This window comes from Uranotaenia lowii, chromosome 2 (genome assembly GCF_029784155.1).
Source record: "Uranotaenia lowii strain MFRU-FL chromosome 2, ASM2978415v1, whole genome shotgun sequence".
NCBI classification, from domain to species: domain Eukaryota; kingdom Metazoa; phylum Arthropoda; class Insecta; order Diptera; family Culicidae; genus Uranotaenia; species Uranotaenia lowii.
The window spans coordinates 306,986,111-307,006,900 of NC_073692.1; the positions used below are offsets into that span (position 1 = coordinate 306,986,111).

General features: G+C 36.2%; 1 protein-coding gene across 1 annotated transcript; it reads left to right on the top strand.

Moving 5' to 3' along the window:
- The first annotated feature begins 1,964 nt into the window (after window positions 1-1,964).
- LOC129748881 (excitatory amino acid transporter 1-like) lies at window positions 1,965-15,818 on the top strand. The gene is made up of 4 exons (XM_055743663.1): window positions 1,965-2,757; window positions 14,917-15,274; window positions 15,355-15,560; window positions 15,643-15,818. The coding sequence occupies exons 1-4, from the start codon at window positions 2,048-2,050 to the stop codon at window positions 15,794-15,796; spliced, it is 1,428 nt and encodes a 475-aa protein (XP_055599638.1). The 5' UTR covers window positions 1,965-2,047; the 3' UTR covers window positions 15,797-15,818.
- Window positions 15,819-20,790: the final 4,972 nt, after the last annotated feature.

Genomic DNA, 20,790 nt, shown 5'->3' on the forward strand with positions numbered 1-20,790 from the left:
TTCACTTTTACACAGTAAATTTTAAAAACTAACCTAGTTTTTGTTGGAAAAACTCAAGTGGTTCTATTCTTATTTCGCACCCCTTTTCCACATTTTTGGTCCTCAACGCCAATTGCTACGTCCAAAAAATGTAAACTTATGCTTGATTTATCCGTTAAGCAATTCAGAACAATCTGTGAAAAAACATTTTCGTAATTTTCAATCATTCATATTTTAACAAGCAAAACACTTAGTGGTGCTATTCTTATTTCGCTCACTGTATATAAGAACAAAATCTGTTATATAATTTAAAAGGACCGAGCTAGTTAGAGATTTGAATATTAACACACAAAAATTGTAAAATAAATACGATAGCGATCACTCGAAATAATGGATAAAAAGTACCCATTCTACACACATGTCACTTAACACGAAAACACAAAATATATATTCTCGCGATAGATGAGCCAGAGTTGGGAAATGTCAGTGGAAACTGAAACTGAAATGCTAACTAGAATGGGTGGCTTATAGGAAAACTGTCATCACTAGTTCTTTCCAACTTCGACCAGCAAACGGCAAACATCGAGCCTCATACTAAGTTACATCGAATCTTAGTTAAAAGTATTAAGTCAAGTGAAGTGGAAAGACGAGTGAAGTGATCAGAATTATTGGATCAAGTGAGTAAGAAAGCGGTAAGCGAAATTCCCATACTACCCCAAAAATGACTTACCAGGACCCAGACGGTTTAATATTGAAACCTTAATAGAAACTTTAATATAATATACTCGATCCCTTCAAACGGGTACGTGAAATTTCGGACATGTCCCTCCGGTTCCATCGCTCTGTCGAGGAGCCTGCGGAGTGTTAGCGCTGCGGGCACCATCCAGAGCAACAGGAAAGAGTTGGTCGTTTCCGCGAGGGCAAGCTAATGTCCTTGATTCATCCCCGAGAAACACGTATCATCGTAGCCGGCCGGCCCAGCAGCAGCAGTTACACTTTACACCCACACACACACAACACGTAAGTTTTTATAATATACAGGATTGAAAATTTAACAAAATTGTTTTTTCCTGAGAACATCCGACCAGTGCCCATTGTTAAAGCCGACCCGAGGTTCTCCGCAACCTCTGCTCTGCTAGCCAAGCAAAAGAGGCCGCATGTGAGCCCACCCTCACTAGAATTCCCGTGGCTTGACCAGGAGTTCGAGTGCAGTTGTAGCTGGCCCTTCTGGCCAGCTAAGTAATAAGACGAACATGAATGCTGTATAAAGAATTTCGCCGAAACGTTCGAGAGCCAGGAATTAGGAACTATTCGATCATACACAACTCTCTTTTCAATTTCCGAATTTTTCATGACCGAATAGACTCACTAGTCACTGCTGAGGATTTGTGTTAGTCAATAAATTTTGCTTGAATCGTTGAATCTTGTTATGAGTATTAATTGAATTTTATCTTTTTATATTTTCCAATATCTTACTAAAAACTTTCATGTCATTTATGAAAAAATTTAACTTTTCAAATAAATTTAAAAAGAAAATCTGAATTACACTTACATAAGGTCAACGGTAGCTATTCAAGGTTAGTAAACGAATACAGAAGTTTTTCCGGAATGCGAACATGACCTTCATTTCCACGAATGACGCGTCGTAATCTAGGACAGTCTCTAGAGCACTTTCTTTAAAAATCTGATATGTATTATGGCTTGCCGCAGGCCGCCGCTGATAACACACAATCAGCTTCATTATGTCGTGTGTTCTAAAAACCAAATGACTCACTCTGGGGTGCCAGTTGAGAGCTATTGGGAACGATATAAACACAACACTTTTATGATCAAGTTATGTCAGGTTAAATTGCCCAAGCTTATTATATGGTAGACCATCCGTTCGTTGGTTTGACGAAAGATAATACTCACCTTGAGCCAGCAGGTAAACAAAGACAGATATCGACGAGAGCAAACAGTTCTGGCGCACTAATCAGAAGAGGGCGTTCACAGTACGAATCCGGTCGGGTACGGAAGGTGTTCGGAAAATATTTCGTTTTCGTTCTATTAACATTTTGAACTGTTAAAAATGGGAAGCTGGACAAAAGAGAAAATAAAAAGTGCGTTGCGGCAAAATCTGTTGATCATACTGACCATAAGTGGGGTTGTCATTGGAATAGTTTTGGGTGTAGGGCTGCGAAACCTTGAAGATGGAACCTGGACTCAGCGAAACGTGATGTATGTGAACATGGTGGGAGATCTTTTTTTGAGGGCTATCAAGGGCATAATTCTTCCATTGATCATTACTTCTCTTATTTCGGCTGTTGGGTCGCTCGATCAAGGATTAACGAAGAAGATAGGTGGAATCGCCATCCTCTATTACATGACCACAACTATTCTGGCCGTGATCGAGGGAGTAATTTTGGTGACAACAATCGAGCCGGGAAAACGATCAAGTGATTCGAATGTAGGGGGCAATGCTCAGAAAACCAACGTTACAACGGTGGATACGTTTTTGGATTTGGTGCGTAACATTTTTCCTCCAAATGTAGTGCAAGCATGTTTGCAGCAGTATCAAACGGTTTTGACGCCACCGAAGAACAATCCAGAGGAAACCGACCTGGAAAAGTGGGCCATATCTGGGCATTTTGTGGATGGCACCAATTTGATTGGAATTGTTATGTTTGCCATCGTGATGGGTGTGGCGTTGAGTGCGGTGAAAAATGAGGCACAGGAATTGCTGAAGTTTGTTCAACAATCGGCGTTCGTCGTTATGAGGGTTACAACATGGATTATTTGGTAAGTCAAGTGGAATAATTTGAATATGGGTTTTGAATTGCTAGTATGTACTTGTTCACTTTTATTTTTGTCGAAGTACCGGAGAAATTTGCAGAGTGGAACCTGAAAAAAATTTCTACTGAATAAATAAAATGCGAGAAAATGAGAAGAAGTTTGGAATTCAGGTTCATCTGCGGCATGTTTCTTCGGAGTCTTGAGGTTTATTACGTTGTTTGCTGGGGAGATTTCGTTAATAATGATCTTGAAAAGCAGCTGAATCGAAGCTTTTTCCGTAGTCAAGAGGGATAGCTGGAGGGGGCTGGAAGAGAGGTGGGTAAAAGAGCGTGTGTGGAAGGATCCGGCTTGCTTTGACCAGGGAAAATTTGCTAAAATCGACCGAAAGAAAGGTTGCGTTGGTAAACGCGTTGGTAAAAACTCCATGTTTTTTATAAAGGTGAAACCTGCTTGATTCTGATTCAACCAAAAAATGAACCGAACTCATACGAGCTAGAAAGATACAGGTGTTTGAAAACAGCTATTTTTTCTTAGTTTTTCCAATCTAACTCGTTTCGGTCTGAATATTTTTATAAAGTGAGTTCGGCAAAACTGTTAAATTTTTGGTGACTCAAAACTCTTTCAAACACACTTTGCTTGAATAGGCTCGGCCTGATAAGATATAGTTAAAAAACTAAAAATTTTGAGTAAAAAATATTTTTTTATTTGAACCCTTCTAACTTTTTTGGGCTAGCTTCTACGAAGTTGACGTCTTCAACAAAATTACTACATTTTTTACAATTTAAAAACTTGCCGAATACATAATTGATCTAAAATGAAAATTACAAAAAATAATTTTTCTATCTCACTGCTAGGTGATTGAATCATTTTTTTCAAAAGCGCATTTTAAAGTGCTTCAAATGTAGGTAAAATGTCCCGAAGACACTATGGGTCTAAAACACTTCGTTTTTGCGTAACCAATTTTGATCACCTTTTTACATCGTTTTCCCCTGTATGCGGCCGTTTGACGGAATGGCTAACAAGACAACATATCTAATCAATGCATTTTGAGGGTAATACGCTTTGAACGTAAGGCAAGAATGAATTTTATGAATAAACCAAATAAAAAAAAAAAAATAATTAAAAATTCATACAAGGATTTGATACCTTTTGATGTAATACATTGACTTTTAAAAATTATACGTATTAGAAGCTCAAAACAAAAAGTTGGGAGGTTTTTGTTTCTTATTCAAATGAACCTTAAAAGTAAAACAAATTGAAGCTATTATAATGGTTTCATAATGATTGGAAAGTGGAATAAGAGAGTATTTTTATATGCCCCCATCATGTTTGTAAAGTGCCGCTACCCTTAAATAACAGGTAAAGTAGAATAAATATATGATTTTTATCATTAAAACTTCGAATTTAAGCTCAAATTAACACCTTTAGAGAGAATTAAAGATCTTAAAACAGATTTGATAAAGTTTTTCTTATAGATGAATTGCCTTCATAATATAGCAACCCTAACTTTGGTTTTATTCTATAAAATAATAGAAGAAATAGCTTTTCATAAAACTTCAGCTTTGTCGTATGAAAGTTATCAGTTTCTAGCATTCCCAATGAAATTATACGGAAATATTGTCAAGAAATAGAAATTTTGCCTAAAACATAAATAGGCGCATTTAGCCCGCACGGTTTGAGGTTCGGCAGTTTTGACAACAGTTATAATAAAATCGATTTCTCAAAAACGGAAGGAGATTTCAACATAAAAATTACTCCAATGTATAGAAAGCAGATGCCTGCTCATGTGTATACAGTTTTATTACACATACTCGATGCAATGTTTGAGAAAATCAGTATTCTTCTTAATAGGCGCATATTGCAGGCTCCTCCCCTATTGGATCTGTAAGCCGCCATAGACTACACTACACCATATTTGCGCAAAGTCTATGGCGCTGTTGGATTTAGTGCGCATTCGGGTTGCGTAAAATTTTGAGAGGGCCAGCGGATGGCAGTTGGGTTTAAGCAGTGAAAACAGAAGCTGTGTACAGAGGAGAGGAGTGGTGAAAAAATTAAAAGTTTGGATGATGGAAACAGGGTAAGTGCCAAACGAGGTATTAGAAGTAGAGTGGCATATTGGAAGCGTTGGATCAATCGCTTGACAAACCAAGGGAAAAACAATTTGGCTTGGGTACATAAAAAAATCCAAAGAAGATGAAAGGTATATTCTGGTTATAAGGTAAGGTGGGTAAAGTTACGGCAACTATGTAAGATAGTGTATGCAAAAATTTTAGTTTTCTATATCACTATATTTGAATGATCAATCATTTGCAAACTATCCAGGTATATACACGGATGCCGGATAAATTTATAAAAATACTAGTTTTTACAAATTTTTGTATGGTTGTGGAGGTGATTGAAACATTCCAACAAAATAAACACCAACATTGATACAAATTACATACATCCACAACAGATAAATAACACGAAGCTATGCTGCCGGGAATGGAAAATTTTGCATTACAAATACGCCAAATTGATTATATGAAGAATGCAGAGGTGTTCATACTTTGGTAAAACTACGGTGAATTCGTGCACCTATGGTGGATTACCATCATATATTATACATACATTTCTTTCATCTCAAAGCCCCTCATGTTTTTAAGTCGATTATTTCCAATCAGATTTAAAGGGATTACGGTCAAAATTTGGTCAATATCACCTTGACGTATTTCTTTCAATTTTGCATTTAAAAAACCTGAACACCCCTCATTTTGAAGGTTTGTGTGTGTAAAATGTTGCTCCTATTTTGATTTTGGAATTCACTCTTCAGTTGTCAAAATGCCGTCCAAGAACGACGAAACCTACGTCAAAGCCGACTACAAGCAGCTTCCGGGACAGAAGTTTTATACGGCAAAAGGAAGGAAAAAGGTAGCAGATATTTTCAAGCACATGAAACTGTCAAAGTTCGCGAAGAAATATCTGGTTTGGCAAGCCATCTGTACCTGTGGCTTGAAAAGCAGCATTTTCATAGCTTCCAGGACTGTCAACCAAGAAATTTACGTGAAAGAGTGTTTGAATAAACGTCTGCTGCCTTTCCTGAAGAAACACGGTTGTTCCGTACTGTTTTGGCCGGATTTGGCATCTTGCCATCACGGTAAAAAGGCTATGGAGGGGTACGCCGCCAACAACGTGCAGGTGGTTCTCAAGGACAGGAACCCTCCCAATACGACAGAGCTCCGCCCAATTGAGAAATACTGGGCTATTGTCAAGCGGAACCTAAAGAAGACCAAAAAACTGCTAAGGACGAGCAGCAGAAGGTGGATAAGGTGGCTGTACAAAATCGGATGGCAGGGGTTAAGCGTAAGGCCCGGCAATTCGGATTTGGAAAAGCGGAAGCCTAACTGAATATTTTTCCAGAATTTTATACTAATTAAACTTGAAAAAGAAATTTAATTTGATGTTTAAAATAAACGATTTCACCAATTTACACGCGTTTTTCCTTGACCAAATTTTGACCGTATCACCATTTATTAAACATAATATCTTCTTTAAGTAGAGGTCGCTTTGATTTTCAAAATATAACCATTAGCTGAAGGACATCAGATGACTTGTCGCTTCTAGGATGTTTATCACCAAAGAAATTGTGTTCCAGTGAAATCGAGGACAAAACATGTCAAAACAGGTGCCAAGCTATTGGAAATTGCTTATTTTATATCGAATTAGATGCATGTCAAATTTATACTAGATGTCTTTCAAAATAGTTGCCAAAAAAACGATGATCTTTAACTTTAAGCATACCTTACTTTTTACCACACGTATCCACACGGCCGGGTCTGGACAATTTTTTTGAAAACTTGAAATTACTTGAAATTTGAACCATTCATTAAATCACAGCAGCAGTATTTAAATTGTATCTAACGATTAAACAAAATTTGATATCCATTTTTAAATTTACTCTTAAAAATCGTATTGTAACACAAAATCTTAATATTCAAAAAAATAAATTTGATTTTTTTTTATGATTTAGTAAATAATCTGAATAAATTCGGGTCAAATCCGAAAAGCTTCAAAAATATCCGGCTATTCCGGTCAGATTTGTTTTTATCTCGAATTCTTCAATGGATTTATGGGCAAGCCTTAGGGGAGAGTGGGGATATTTGATCCCCTTTTCTTATTTTCACCATATCTTTTTGGAAAAATTTAGCAACCCGCACTCTTTTACATTTTCTGACAGCGTGTAGCTTCAAGTTGCTATGCTCCTAAAATTAGAACGATACTTGAACCCGTAGATGAATTAGAAGCATTTTCGTGGGAGTAAAAAAATTGCGATAGTTTTGAAGTTAAGGGAGACTTGATCCTTTATTCAGGAAGCCCTAATCCATGGAAAAAATCAAACAAAACCCCAAGATAGAATATTAATTGACTATTTTGGTCATGTTTGTTCTCATTTCACCATCTATAATTGTCGGAAAAAAAATTCTATAGCTTATTCTCAACCCTTATAACATTGCATACTCACGGGCGCAATTTTCTATAAACAAGAGAAAATCAATTATTTTAGCCCTTTTCTTCAGATAATTGATGGATGAATATTAGCTATTGGATAAATATTAGTAATCTCGTAATCAGCAATGACTACGATCCATTGAGAAGAAGAATATACCGGGATCTTTTGTACCCAAATAGTAGGGATCAATTGTACCCATAATCAACATTTTAGAAAACTTTTTCTGAAAAAAGTTGGGAGTTTTCCATCGCTTTGAAAATATTGCATTTTGAAGTTCATATTACACTCGACAGATTGATGTATTGGAATAAATATATTTGTTATAATATTTCCATGTTAGAAACATTTTAAAATGATGAAAAAAAATCTTCAAGTTACATGCAGAGATGCGCCTCGGCTCGGAAAGAATCATTCTGCTGATTTCTTCCGAGTTTAACTTGCTATTTGCAGATTGATTTCATCTTCATTTCAATCATCACATCAATGTGCACAAAACGAAGAAAACAGTTTTGCATTGATGTTTTCCATGCCTCGCAGGAATAAAATCACAACAACGAAACAACAGAACGAAGCTGACCGTACACGAATGCACACGAGCGATCGTTGCCCGACGGACCGAGTTAACATTCCTCGCACCCTTCTCTCGCTCGTTTCCCGTTCCCTTGTATCTATCACTTTTAGCCACGCCCCCATGCGTTGTCCGATTGATGTGTTCGGCTGCCGAACGAAAACGATTTTTTCAGAACTGTACGTTCGATTCGCTGATGTTTCCCCCGATTGCTGTTTACTCCTGCCGAGTTTACCCGAAGCTTCCTTCCTGATGCTTTCCGAATTGAACTATCGATAGCATCATTGCAGTTTGAGTTTAACGAAATAAAATCGTTCTGCAAAGAAGGGCAAAGTGCGAGTATGAAGACTCGCGATTTTAACATCTCTGGTTACATGTTGTAAAAATTTTCAAACAAAGATAAATAACCCAAAAACTTATTTTGTTAAAATTTTTTGAGCCTCAACCATTGTTGTTTGTTCCATTTGGCACATTTTTCTAGAACATTTGATCTTCATACGACATTCCAGTTTCGAGATATAAAGCTTAGTTCTTTTAGAAATGGGACAGTTACGAATGCCTGTATCTCAAAAACCATTCGTTTGAACGAAATACTTTCTATGAAGAAAAAGAAGGCAATGTTATGATCTTTCATGAAAAAATTTGGAAAAAAATATTTACCGTTTTTTGTTAAAGAAATTTCTACTTTATTCTTGGTATCTCTCATTGGCCGGCGCACACTTTGTTTAGTCATGGTATTGATCAGTTTCTCCAACTTACACTTCGTAAAATCTATATTTTAGGTGGCTTCACCTTCCTTCTTCAATTTCTGATACTTTTTGGTCCAATACTTCTCTGGAAACTGGAAACTGGAAGCATTTTAGTGGATACAGTTGTTTCGAAATGAACAAATTTGATTATTTTTGACCACATTTTTGAACGTTTTTTTTTCGGTACCGGTTTTACAGCTTAAGAGCTTTGGAACTATCAAAAAATGGTTGTTTGAGGTTGGATTTTAATGAGTCATCACTAGGCAACACTTTCAGCTTATCGGAGAAAATTGTTTTGGACATATCAGCGATCTACCCTTGGTTTTTCGTTTATTGAAAATTAAAAATGCTGGTATGAGACTTGCATTCCTTGATGATCCTTAACCGTTGTTGCCGATCATCTGCTTCACTCCATTGCTTGATTTGAACTTTGTGGACATTATTGACAGTGTTTGCATACTTATCCACCACAAAAACTCAGTAATTCTTTGAATAATCAACGGTTTTGTCAGCTATCAATTTGATAATGACGAATTTTAAAGGAAACTGTGCAAAATTATTTTTTTCTTTTTCTCTTGCATCGTACATATCTCAAAAACGCATAAATTTTAAATTTTGGAAAAAATTGGTCAAATAGTACTTTTTACAGGCAACAAAATGTTGTTAAAATTTTTAAAATCCAATAACTAGTTAACGAGCTATTAGCAAATGAAAGTGTCCCATTTCTAAAAGAACTAAGCTTTAGCTAAGGAATCAAGTATCCCCAGGGATCAAGTATCCTCATTCTCCCCTATATATCAAGAAAATTTGGAATAACGATAATCAAAATATAGAGCTATCTACAGTGAAAGATACACGATACATCTAAGATGATTAACTGAAACTATAACTTTTTCATCAGTTTGTAGCCTTTTCAACATTATTTTTACATATTTTATAATTTATCGAACATCAGTTGAAAAATTTGGAAATTCTGTAACTGTATAAATTGAAAAAAAAAAATTCGACCTATTCGGTCGAAAACTTAGCTCAACGAGACGGCTTAACGGTTTTTTGCGGTATTTGGCGCCGAATATTTGGCCGACCAAATATTCGGTACATCTCTTCTTCAAACTTTACCATTTGATAGAGTTTCTAGCCTTTTGTCGCTTACTCTTGGAAAATGTCCCAATTTTTGAAATATCAAAAATTTACCTCAAACTACAACAAAAACTACACCAAAACTATACATTTACTTGGAAAAAAAAGTGGAACTCTCACATAAATCAACCTGTTTGCTTCTAAACGCTTTGATTTCATCAGGAAGGGTGTTTGTGGGTGCGAGCCTTCGAAAAAAATAGATATTTAAAGATTTTGAAATAACATTTTTACTTACATTTGACACTTTCAAAATCAAACCAAGTTTTACCCAATTTGAAACTCATCGTGTAGGTTTTTAAACGTAGAAAATGTTTCAAGATATTTAACTTTAGAGTCTACATAAAGTTTAGACTTAGTTATTGATGATTATGTGGCAAAAATTTCATGTTGATCAAAGGTACCCCGGTGATCCATGTTACCCCGTTTTACGGTGCTAGTATTTCTCACACGTGTATGACTTTTCTTATCTTGATAATTTAATTTACAGAATATTATACCTACAATCTTATCTGTCTGCCGGAATCGGGATGCAAATCCAATTGGCCTAGCTATCACTAAAACTCATTACACTGTCTAATACGTGCAAGAGAACTGCTCTATTTTTTAACAACAAACATCTGTTACACCTATGAATGAAGTGTTTATTTAAGGATTTCCTATCGGCAAATATTTTGTTTGTCTTTGATCAACAAGCCTGAAGTAAACCAGATCAATAGATAAATGTACCGTAAACTGGGGGTACTTTGATCAGCGGGGTAACTTTGATCAACATGAAATTTTTGCAGATATTCATAATTAACGAAGAATTAAGTTAAAATATCTGAAAACTGTTAACTACATTTGAAAGCCTGTAAATTGAGTTACAAATAAGCTAAATTTGGTTTTTATTAGGAGATTTTTATATTACTTAAAATACACCGTCAACTGGGGCAACATGCAACAATTTTCATCTTCAATGGCTTCTAAAAAACTTACCTTCCTAAGGGTCCAGCGCCGATTGACCGGCGCATAGGGCTGAGATAAAAGATCTCCACTGCTGGCGATCCGGAGCCAGCGTCTTCACTTGCTGCCAGCCAAGGTTCTCGTCAACTGTGCGGATTTCAGCGGCTAGACTTCGCCGCCATGAGCTTTTGGGCCTGCCTCTTCTTCGATGCCCATCTGGATTCCAGTCAAGCGCCTCTCTGCAAATCTCGTTTTCATCTCTTCGCAGCGTGTGCCCAATCCATCTCCACTTACGTTCCCGAATCTCGATTTCTAGCGCCTTTTGATGACACCGGCGATGAAGTTCAACGTTTGAGATCCAGTTGCCAGGCCACCAAGCGCGGATGATATTCCGCAGGCAGCGATTCACAAAAACTTGCAGTTTTCGCGTCGTCACCGCATATGTGCACCAAGTTTCACACCCGTACAGCAATACGGATTTGACGTTTGAGTTGAAGATTCGGATCTTAGTTCGTAGAGAGATCTGGCGTGACCGCCAGATGTTTCGGAGACTCGCAAACGCAAATCGGGCTTTTCTGATCCGGGTTTCGATGTCCTTCTTGGTACCACCATCAGGCGTAATCTGGCTACCAAGATACTGGAAGCACTCCACTGTCTAAACCTGTTGTCCAGCTACCACGAAATTGGAACGATTTTCTGTATTGATTTCCATCGACTTGGTCTTTCCGACATTGATTTTGAGACCTGCTGCCTTGGAGCTTTCGGTGAGGTCGTCGAGTTTGCTCTGCATGTCTTGTTGTGTTTGGGCGAGCAAAACAATATCGTCTGCCAGGTCAAGGTCGTTCAGTTGCTCCATGGTTGAAGGATTCCACGGCAATCCTCGGTTTGGTCTACAGTCAATCGATCCAGTCAAGATCTCATCCATTACGATAAGAAAAAGCAGCGGTGACAAAATACATCCTTGTCTCACTCCAGCAGTTACCGGGATTGGTTCGGACAAGACACCGTCGTGCAAGACCTTGCACGAAAATGCCTCGTACTGTGCTTCGATGAGATGGACTAGTTTCTCTGGGACCCCTCGTCGTCTAAGAGCAGCCCAGATGTTTTCGTGGTTCAGTCGGTCAAATGCTTTTTCGAAATCAACGAACACCAGCAGAAGAGAGTCCTGGAATTCGTTGATTTGTTCCAGTATTATTCGTAGCGTTGTGATGTGGTCCACACATGATCGTCCGGATCGGAATCCAGCTTGTTGCCGTCGGAGTGTAGCGTCGATTTTCTCCTGGATCCTGTTCAGGATCACTTTGCAGAGTACTTTGAGGGTTGTACAGATCAAAGTTATGCCACGCCAGTTACCACACTCTGTTAGGTCTCCTTTCTTTGGGACCTTTACGAGGATACCCTGCATCCAGTCGGCCGGGAATGTTGCAGTATCCCAAATGTCAGCGAAAAGACGGTGCAACATTTGTGCTGACAAGGCAGGGTCGGCTTTGAGCATTTCAGCAGGAATGCAATCGATTCCAGGCGCTTTGTTGGATTTCATGTTTTTGATTGCCGCTTCTATTTCAGCCAGCGAGGGCGCTTCCGAGTTGACGCCATTTATGCGACTTACTGAAACTTATGTTTACAATTAATCCTATCCCTTATGCATCAAAAGTTTTAAGGATGCTGGGGTATCAAATTGGCGTAGTTAGAAAAATTATAGGTTTCTTCAGTTTTTTTTAATTTTCTAAAAACATGCGATTTTCACCCTCCTTTCAAAATGAGGTAACTTGCAACAAACTTGGTTTTTAATGAAAAATCTTATGAACACGTACGAAAATTTATAGTTTTTAGTATATTAGCGATGCCTAAAAGATCATTACGCATGACAACACCAATTGCAGTAGTTTTTGGGTCTGTAATAACTAATTTTCACATTTTTTCTGAAAATGAAGATGCTGCATACATTTAGGGGTTAAATAATACTAAGAAAAATTCTAAAAGCGGAAATCATTAAAATAAATGTTTGGATGAATGAAATTCCAATGTTTACAAACGCGTGATGCAAAACATTCATATTCCACCACATGGAAACGAGATTTACAAGGTATTTCTTTGATTTGCATTTTGTTGCATTTAACCCCAGCCACCTAACGGAATTTTAAAAATATTTATTTAAAAAAAATGGGTGATTGTTTGAAAAATATTTTTACACCAACAATGTTGATATAACATGAGGAAACCAGTAAAAAGTTTGTAGGTAATATTATCAAGCCGATCCGTCGTACTGGGTAAAGTTTTTTTCGGCATAAAAAAATGTTAAAATTTGTACATTTATTGCTCGATTTTTCAAATTTAACATAAAAATAAAAAACTTAAGAAAACTAGCTTAAGATGTGAGAAATTATGTCATCATCATTTTGTGATCATTAAAAGATAACTTTATTACAATACATTAAATAAAAAATTGATTTAATGTAGTGTTATATAAATGTTGCATCGAACCCCGCTGTTGCATGATGCCCCGTTTGACGGTAATTTTAAAATCTTAAAATATCTGGTTTTTTGAAGGTTCACAAACAAACATCTCTCCTGATCAAATTTAAGCATTAAGGAGTTAATGGATTGTTTAATGTGAAAGTTCAACTATTTTTCTTGGTTAGGCTAAGTTTAAGTATTATTTTTATGGTCATTTGATCATAATTTTTGGACATTGAAAAAAAAACGGTCATTTTCCATGAAAAAGCCTGTATAGGAAAAATGGCTAAAAACCCTGTCAAATGGTAAAGTTTGAAGAAAAAAAAGAACGTGGGAACAGTAAGAGGACTTGGGGAATTGCATGAAGGGTAAATTTTATTTGTTTTCGAGGCCAAAAAATATTAAGAAATGTTAATAATTTTTGCCCCTAAATGTATGCAGCAACATTGTCCATCTTTCGTGTATATTTGTTTTTGAAAGAAAATGTTGAAAAACTCAATTGAGTCCAAACAAAAAATTACTGTTATCGATGTTTTGAGTCTTCTGTACTTAATGGCATCAAAACAATAAATTTGAAGATGTTGAGATTCGTAAAAACCATAGTGATCAAAGTTACCCCGAAACTGGAAACCTGGTTTTGTAACAAACATTTAATTATGATCACAAATGTCGTTTGAATTTACTGCAATCCATGATCGTGTTTAAAACTCCTCACTTCAGTAAGGGTTTTAAAGCTTTTAGGTATTACGAAAAAGCAACCTCTTCCAAAATATTCTAAAATGAATGAAAAAAGTGATCAAAGTTCCCCCAGTTTACGGTACCCTTTTTTGCCTATACGTCACTTTGTTTTTGTTTACATAAATCTGCATTCATATTACAGTTTTCTCTCTGATGCTTCGGCAGTGGGTTCTTTTAATTTTTTGTATGATGAAATGCTTTATTTATCTTTTACTCTTAATCTCGGATGACCAACAATTGTATTCTGTTAATACTGAGCTAGGATGTCAAATTTGGCGTAAGATTTTAGCTGTGAGTTCGCAAGAAAGCGCTGCAAGCTTTGTATGGAAATTTCATATTTATAACTTTAAACTTTACATTACTTTTTAGTGGTTTTTTTTGCTACCATTTTAGGGAAGGATGAAAACAAAAAAATCGCAATAAGCTGATATGCATAGCCAATGAGTTTGTTGATTTTTATAACCTTGACAAAACAATTCCATAAAACTTTTGAAAGCTCTAGCAAGCAAATGAAGCAACTTTTAAATACTTTTCAATTGATTTAGCTTTTGATTTTAAAACGGTTATACATTTTTTCATGAAATACTTAGCTTCTTCTCATGTTTCCAAAAAATAAAATTGAAGAATAGGCAAAACCAATTATTAAAAACAAACTGAATTTTACACTTTTTTTAATTTCCTGGATAAAATTTAATGCAGAAATTTCTTCTTCGATACTATTTTCTATACAAAATTGATATGCGTTGTGCTTACTCAGGAATCAACCAAATAATTTCAAATTACACACTGATGCTTTGTAACCCTCAAGGCATTGAAATAACATATGGGAGCAAAACATCAATTTTTGCAGAGGTCTAGTGTAGTGTACATTGTCTTTGAAATCAGTGCTCTAGATTTTGAACCAATATTTTCCGTTAATCAGTTTCTGCTTGAAAAATAGTTAGGGATCTTTTCAGTTACGTATTCAAAATTAATTAAAAAAAACTGAAACATAATTACCGACAGACAAGTGATAATGAATAACCGTTTTTGGATGTACATACACTTATTCACCATAAACGTTTTTAATCGTCTACTTTCAGGTTGTCCCCCATCGGTGTGCTGTCACTCATCCTGGCCAAGTTCCTGGAAATGGAGGACCTGGGCGAGGTGTTTGCCAAGCTGGGCATGTACTTTGCGGTGGTCGTCTGTGGCATAATATTTCACGGGGCGTTCGTACTGCCGTTGATATATTTCCTGCTGACGCGCAAAAACCCGTACAAATTTATTGCCAACATGGCCCAGGCGATTGCCACGGCCTTCGGAACGTCCTCCAGTTCGGCCACGCTGCCGGTTACGCTCCAATGTCTGGAGGAGAAAAACAAGATCGATCCACGCATAACTCGGTTTGTGGTACCAATTGGAGCTACCATAAATATGGATGGAACCGCGTTGTATGAGGTAGAGATTGCATTTTTGGATTTTGGATTTTGATAATATACCAAGGATTGATTGACCCTTTTTTCCATCTCTATCTCAAGGCAGTTGCAGCAATTTTCATAGCCCAGCTGCGAGGAGTGGATATGACATTCGGAAAAGTTATTTCGGTGGCTATAGCAGCTACTGCTGCCAGCATAGGAACGGCTGCGGTTCCTCAGGGAGGTTTGGTGACTTTGGTCATGGTCCTTGATACGATTGGACTTCCAAGTGAAGATGTTTCATTGATCATTGCCGTTGATTGGCTTGTGTAAGTTAATACTCTCCCATAAAATTCCTCTGAATGGCTTTTTCCATCAGCTAGATATTTCTGTACTTTAATTTTGTTTCAGAAATCGTGTCCGGGCTGTTGTCAATGTCCTAGGCGATTGTTTTGGAGCTGGTATTGTAGATCACTTCAGCAGAAAGAACTTGGAAGAAAATGAGCCGGAAGCAGTCGAAAATGCCAAGCAAGATAACAAAGATACACGAATGACTATGGATTGATACACTACCTATTTTATACATACTGTCGATTAAATGGTTGTCTTAAATTTGTTTATGCTATTTATTTCGTTGAGTCGTGAGCAGCATTATTTTTGAGAATAATCAATTTATTCATCAGTATTTATTAGTTTTCTTCATGAGGACAGTAATTGAACATTAGCTATTTTACTTTTCCGGCCTAAGGCTGGGTAACTTCTATCATTAGATTCCCAAGGTAGATTATAAGCCGTCCTTCTATGTGTCGCACACCAGTAAGACGTGTTCGTTTACCGGCTACAGGGAAGAAAGATATAAATCTTTACTTTTCCGAAGAACAAATCCCTAGCGGGTGCTGTCATCGCGCCATCAATTAATATTAATCGCATTGATATGGCTATCAGAAGTAAAATAAGGAAAAAAGGCGGAAGACGATCTAAATGGATATTTTTTCCCGAAAAGCGGCATTATAGATGTAATCGATTATTTATGTATCGTTTCGGCGTTTGTCGGTCGAAAGAGCGAGAATGCGGAGCAAGATATTTACTGTGAAACAACAGCCGGAGATTACATTTCGGTAAGATTTATTTGTGTTTTGGGTTGTGTAGACTTACTTCTATTGATCTTGTTAACATGTGCGCTTTAAACATGTTTTAATGTTTTTGATGTTTTCTTATGAAAAATGAAAAAGTAAATACAAAACTTCTGTTTGAATTTATTATTTTTATTTATTTTTGTAACTGATTCAGACGTGTTACTTGCGTATAAGTCCAAATGGAAGGCTTTTTAGTAAAATGTGTTTTCTATTTGTAAAATTACTAACACTGTTGAGACTCTCTGAAGCCACTAGTACGTACAACTACCTAGTACAATGGTCGGCAACCTTTTGTGACGGCTCTTCCAAAACTTCAAATTTTCAAAACTTCAAAGTTTGAAAGAGCCACATTAAAGACTTATTGTTTTTGTTTAAAAAAAAAAAAAAAACAACAAAATATATGAATTATATATGAACATATTAGTTTTACGCAAATAACTTTAAAACCATTAGAGTTTTTTTTCTAACTCCTAGATATATTTTTTAAGTCTTTCTGATTACTATTATGTACATCGATTCACTTCTCCTTATCATAATCCTTATAAAACTTGATTGATGTTTAAGTAAGGTTGTCTGATTTTTTTCAGCACGTAGCCGGGCCGGGCAAATCCCGGCAATTTTATATAAAAATCTGGCAAAATCCAGGCATTTGTTTTCAAAATTGACGATCAAAAATTTTGTCAAAATCCAAAAATTGCTCAACAAAAATCAAGAAAATGTAAATGAAAAATATTTTTTTTCATCTAAATTAATCGATAGATTTTAAATCGTATTAAAGGCCTCAAAAGACCTTTTATGATTATTTTTGCAAAACTTACTAAAAAAATTATTTTTGGACGCATATAAAATTTTTACAACACAACTTTTTTTTTGTTTGATTTACCAAATAAAGTGAATAAATCAGGGCTTTTTTCAATGAAATCCAGGCATCCGAGCCGGGCCTGACTACTCCCAAATATTGTATTGAATATCCGGGCAAACCCGGATAAAATCGGGCAATCTTGCAACTTTATGTGAAAGTGAATGATTTTAACACATTAACACAAGCAGGATAATTATCGACAAAGAAAAGCTTATAAAATAGTAAAGTAAAGGGAAATAAGTTTTTCTTAAATTATCAAGCCTTTTCACATTCCCCAGATTTAGCTAATCCTTTCAAAAATCTAGAAGTATGAGGTTAAATTAAACTGAAATTTATGAAGACATAAAATTTTAATTTTCAAAAATAATGCCCCTGAAAACTGGTGGAATTTTCAAAATTCATGACATCAAGTGATTAAGGCGTCTTAAGATTTTTTTTGCATTTGAAAAATTCATAAATGTCATGTTGTGTATCATTTGATTTTTTAGTAGATATTGTATGTTAAATTGAATGAAGTATGAAATTCAATACATTGTATATTAATCACCAATGCTTGCTAAAACTTAGATTACTGAAAAAAAAAATCAATCTGTGGTTGGACCAATATAAGTTTGTAATAATGTGATTTGATTTGATTTGATTTGATTTATTTATTTATTCTTGCAATTCAAGATACAATCTTTTTAGACATTGCAATCGGCTTGTACTGGGTTAACAAAAAAAACAGTAATTAGAATTTCTGGGGCTAAACTTATTAGATCTTATCCTTACCTAAACCTGGCTAAATTTGTATCCCTTTATTGATTTGTACCCTTTATTGATAATTTGTGACAAATAATAAAGAAATAGTACATTTTAATAAGGAAAATTAGTTCAAGAATACTTTGAAAGTTTCGAAACAAAAATAAAAAAAACAACGAAAATTCACTCATAATAAAAATGAAAAAAAGTCCATTACTGAAACTTCGTTCAAAATTTGTGTGCTTTTGGTGAATATTGGCTGCAAGCATCACACTTGAAATTTTAAGTATATTCAATGTCTCAAAAGTTTACTTTTTTTTTTTTAAATCAAACTGTCAAACTTTAATTTTTATTTCTCAACTCAGTTTGCTACTGAGCGTGGTACTGGTCAGACGAGTTTTAAGCAACAAAGATTCAAGGTTATCTCGTGTGCAAAATCAGCTTGCTTTTGGTTATAAAAGCAAGTGTGATAGTGTATTGATTCAATATGGTGGACAATAAGCTTAGAACTAATTCTGTGAGGATCCGATTAGTTCGCGGATCCCAGGAACCGACTGAAATTAAAGTTTTCGGTTTTATGACTTCCAAAATGTGTCTAACGTCTGATAAACTTTTGTCAATGTACAAAGACAAATTAGATAAATCTGTGATTATCAAGTTTAAAAAAGAGGAGAACATGCACAAAACTCTCAAGGAACTACCCCAGACCATGGATTTTGAGTATGAGAATAAAAGAAGCGTTCAGGCGACTTTATTCTCGGCTGATGCTATTGTGAGGTACGTGCGATTGTTCAACTTACCGCCGGAAGTTGAAGATCACGAAATCGCTATAATCATGGGAAATTACGGGAAAGTTGTCAGAATGGTCCGAGAAAAGTATGCTGAAGAGACGGGATTCCCTATTTGGAATTCGGTGCGTGGAGTGCGTTTGGAGCTAAAGGAAGAAATCGAAATACCAGCCAACGTGTGCATACGGAATCTAAGAGCACGTGTTTATTATGAAGGGATCATTAATAGATGGCCTGGATTCGACCAGACCGAACTGAGCGCCAATTTGAAAAAAATTGAGTTATCTATTGCAACGGATGCGAAACATGATAAACTACGTGTCCAATGAAAATCAGAAGATTTTTCCTTTTTTTTCTGATTTTATAAGAAAATTTCAATGTTGCAGACAGTGGAAATGGCAAAAATGCGTTGCGCCAAAGTGAACTGAGAGCCACCTTAGAGGTAAAGACAAAATGTCTGTTTCGGTAATGAACACTGAAATTTGTGCGAAATAATGTTATGTGATGGTTTTTTCGATTCAAAACAGTTCTTTGGCTCGTCACGAACTAAAATCTGATAAATAAAACAATTAAAAACGTTCCCGTGGCTAAAAACATATTATTTCGGATTGTAAGCATTTGTTAAAATTTCGCTCCGCCAGACTGAACCGAATCCCTTGAGTTTTGTTTTTCAATTTACTCAAGAGGATGTTAGAATTTTTAACATTTAACGATAAAAGATACTTTATTTTATTGCTTACTGTAGTTCAGAACGCAACCGGTAAGTAACAATCAAAGATATTCCGGATTTCAAAAGTGTGAAATTTGTATGGCTCGGTTCACTCTGGCTCAACGAAAAAAAACATTTTCCAAGCATCAGCTATACTCGTTGGGTGCTGTTCGTAAAGCGCCTATGAGTAGGCTCCTACGTTTAGAACAAATTGCCGAGTCACATCATAGCGCATAGCATTTTTTTAAACATTTTGGTTCGACCAGAGTGAACTGGGTGCAAACATATTGCTATTAAAATTCAGTTTTCGGCTTATTGTGTGATCGGAAATCGACCAGTATAGCCTCGACGGCTTTATAAGAGTCTAAATGTGATGTTGAAATGATTAAATGAGATATCTAATAAAATGGTATCATTTGGTGGGGCTGGGAACTTTGAACTCGATTTTCTCGAAATCAAGTTTATGGCGTTCAGTTCGGTCTGGTCGAACCCCGACCAGATGTTTCTTGTGCGGTAATGTAGAACATCTCAAGGCCAACTGCCCTCAGAAAAAGACAACCACCGAAAGACTACAGCAGGCAGGAAACTCAAGTTTGTATAGTGCTGTTCTTGCAAGCGGCTCAAAATGGTTCAAGCCAACTGCGGATCCAAAGCCAAACACATCTACCAGCGGTGAGAGTACGCTCCATGTTTCTCTCCTTCAGCGTACAACAGTGCAGCCAACATTTGAAGGCCAAAATGAAAAGACGACCAGCGAAAACATTCTTGATCAGGAGAAGACAGTGAAAAATGGAAGCAGCGTCATGACAATTCATAGCGAAGATGAATCTCTCGAAGAAATTGGCCGAGTAGGAGCCGAAGTGAGCGTCGACCCGAATCAGGCGGAACATATTTCAACGAAAAACTAGCGTGAGCGGAACCAAGGGAAGAAGAGTAGTGGAAAAACGAAAGGTCAACCGGAATCCGAAAACTCTACTACAGATTCGGATACTAACGAAGGTGTTGTCAACGTACCTAGTACTCAGCTATGTGAATCAATAGATCGCCTTACAAGAAGTAAAATCAAGGCAAAGCAGATGAAAATGACGAGCAACTTAGAGTAGATCAGACACGACAGAAAGCAGGTCACAGCTGATAGTCTAGGTAGATAGGTTCAGGTTTCTGTGCATTCAAATTTATTTTGTAATTTTGATCAGTTCAGGAAAAATTCTTTATACATACGCAAATATATTTAAAAAAAAAGTAACAATTATTGTACTACACAAAAAAATAATAAAATTATAAAAAAAAGAAAGAAAAAAAACAAAAAAAAACAAAAACTTT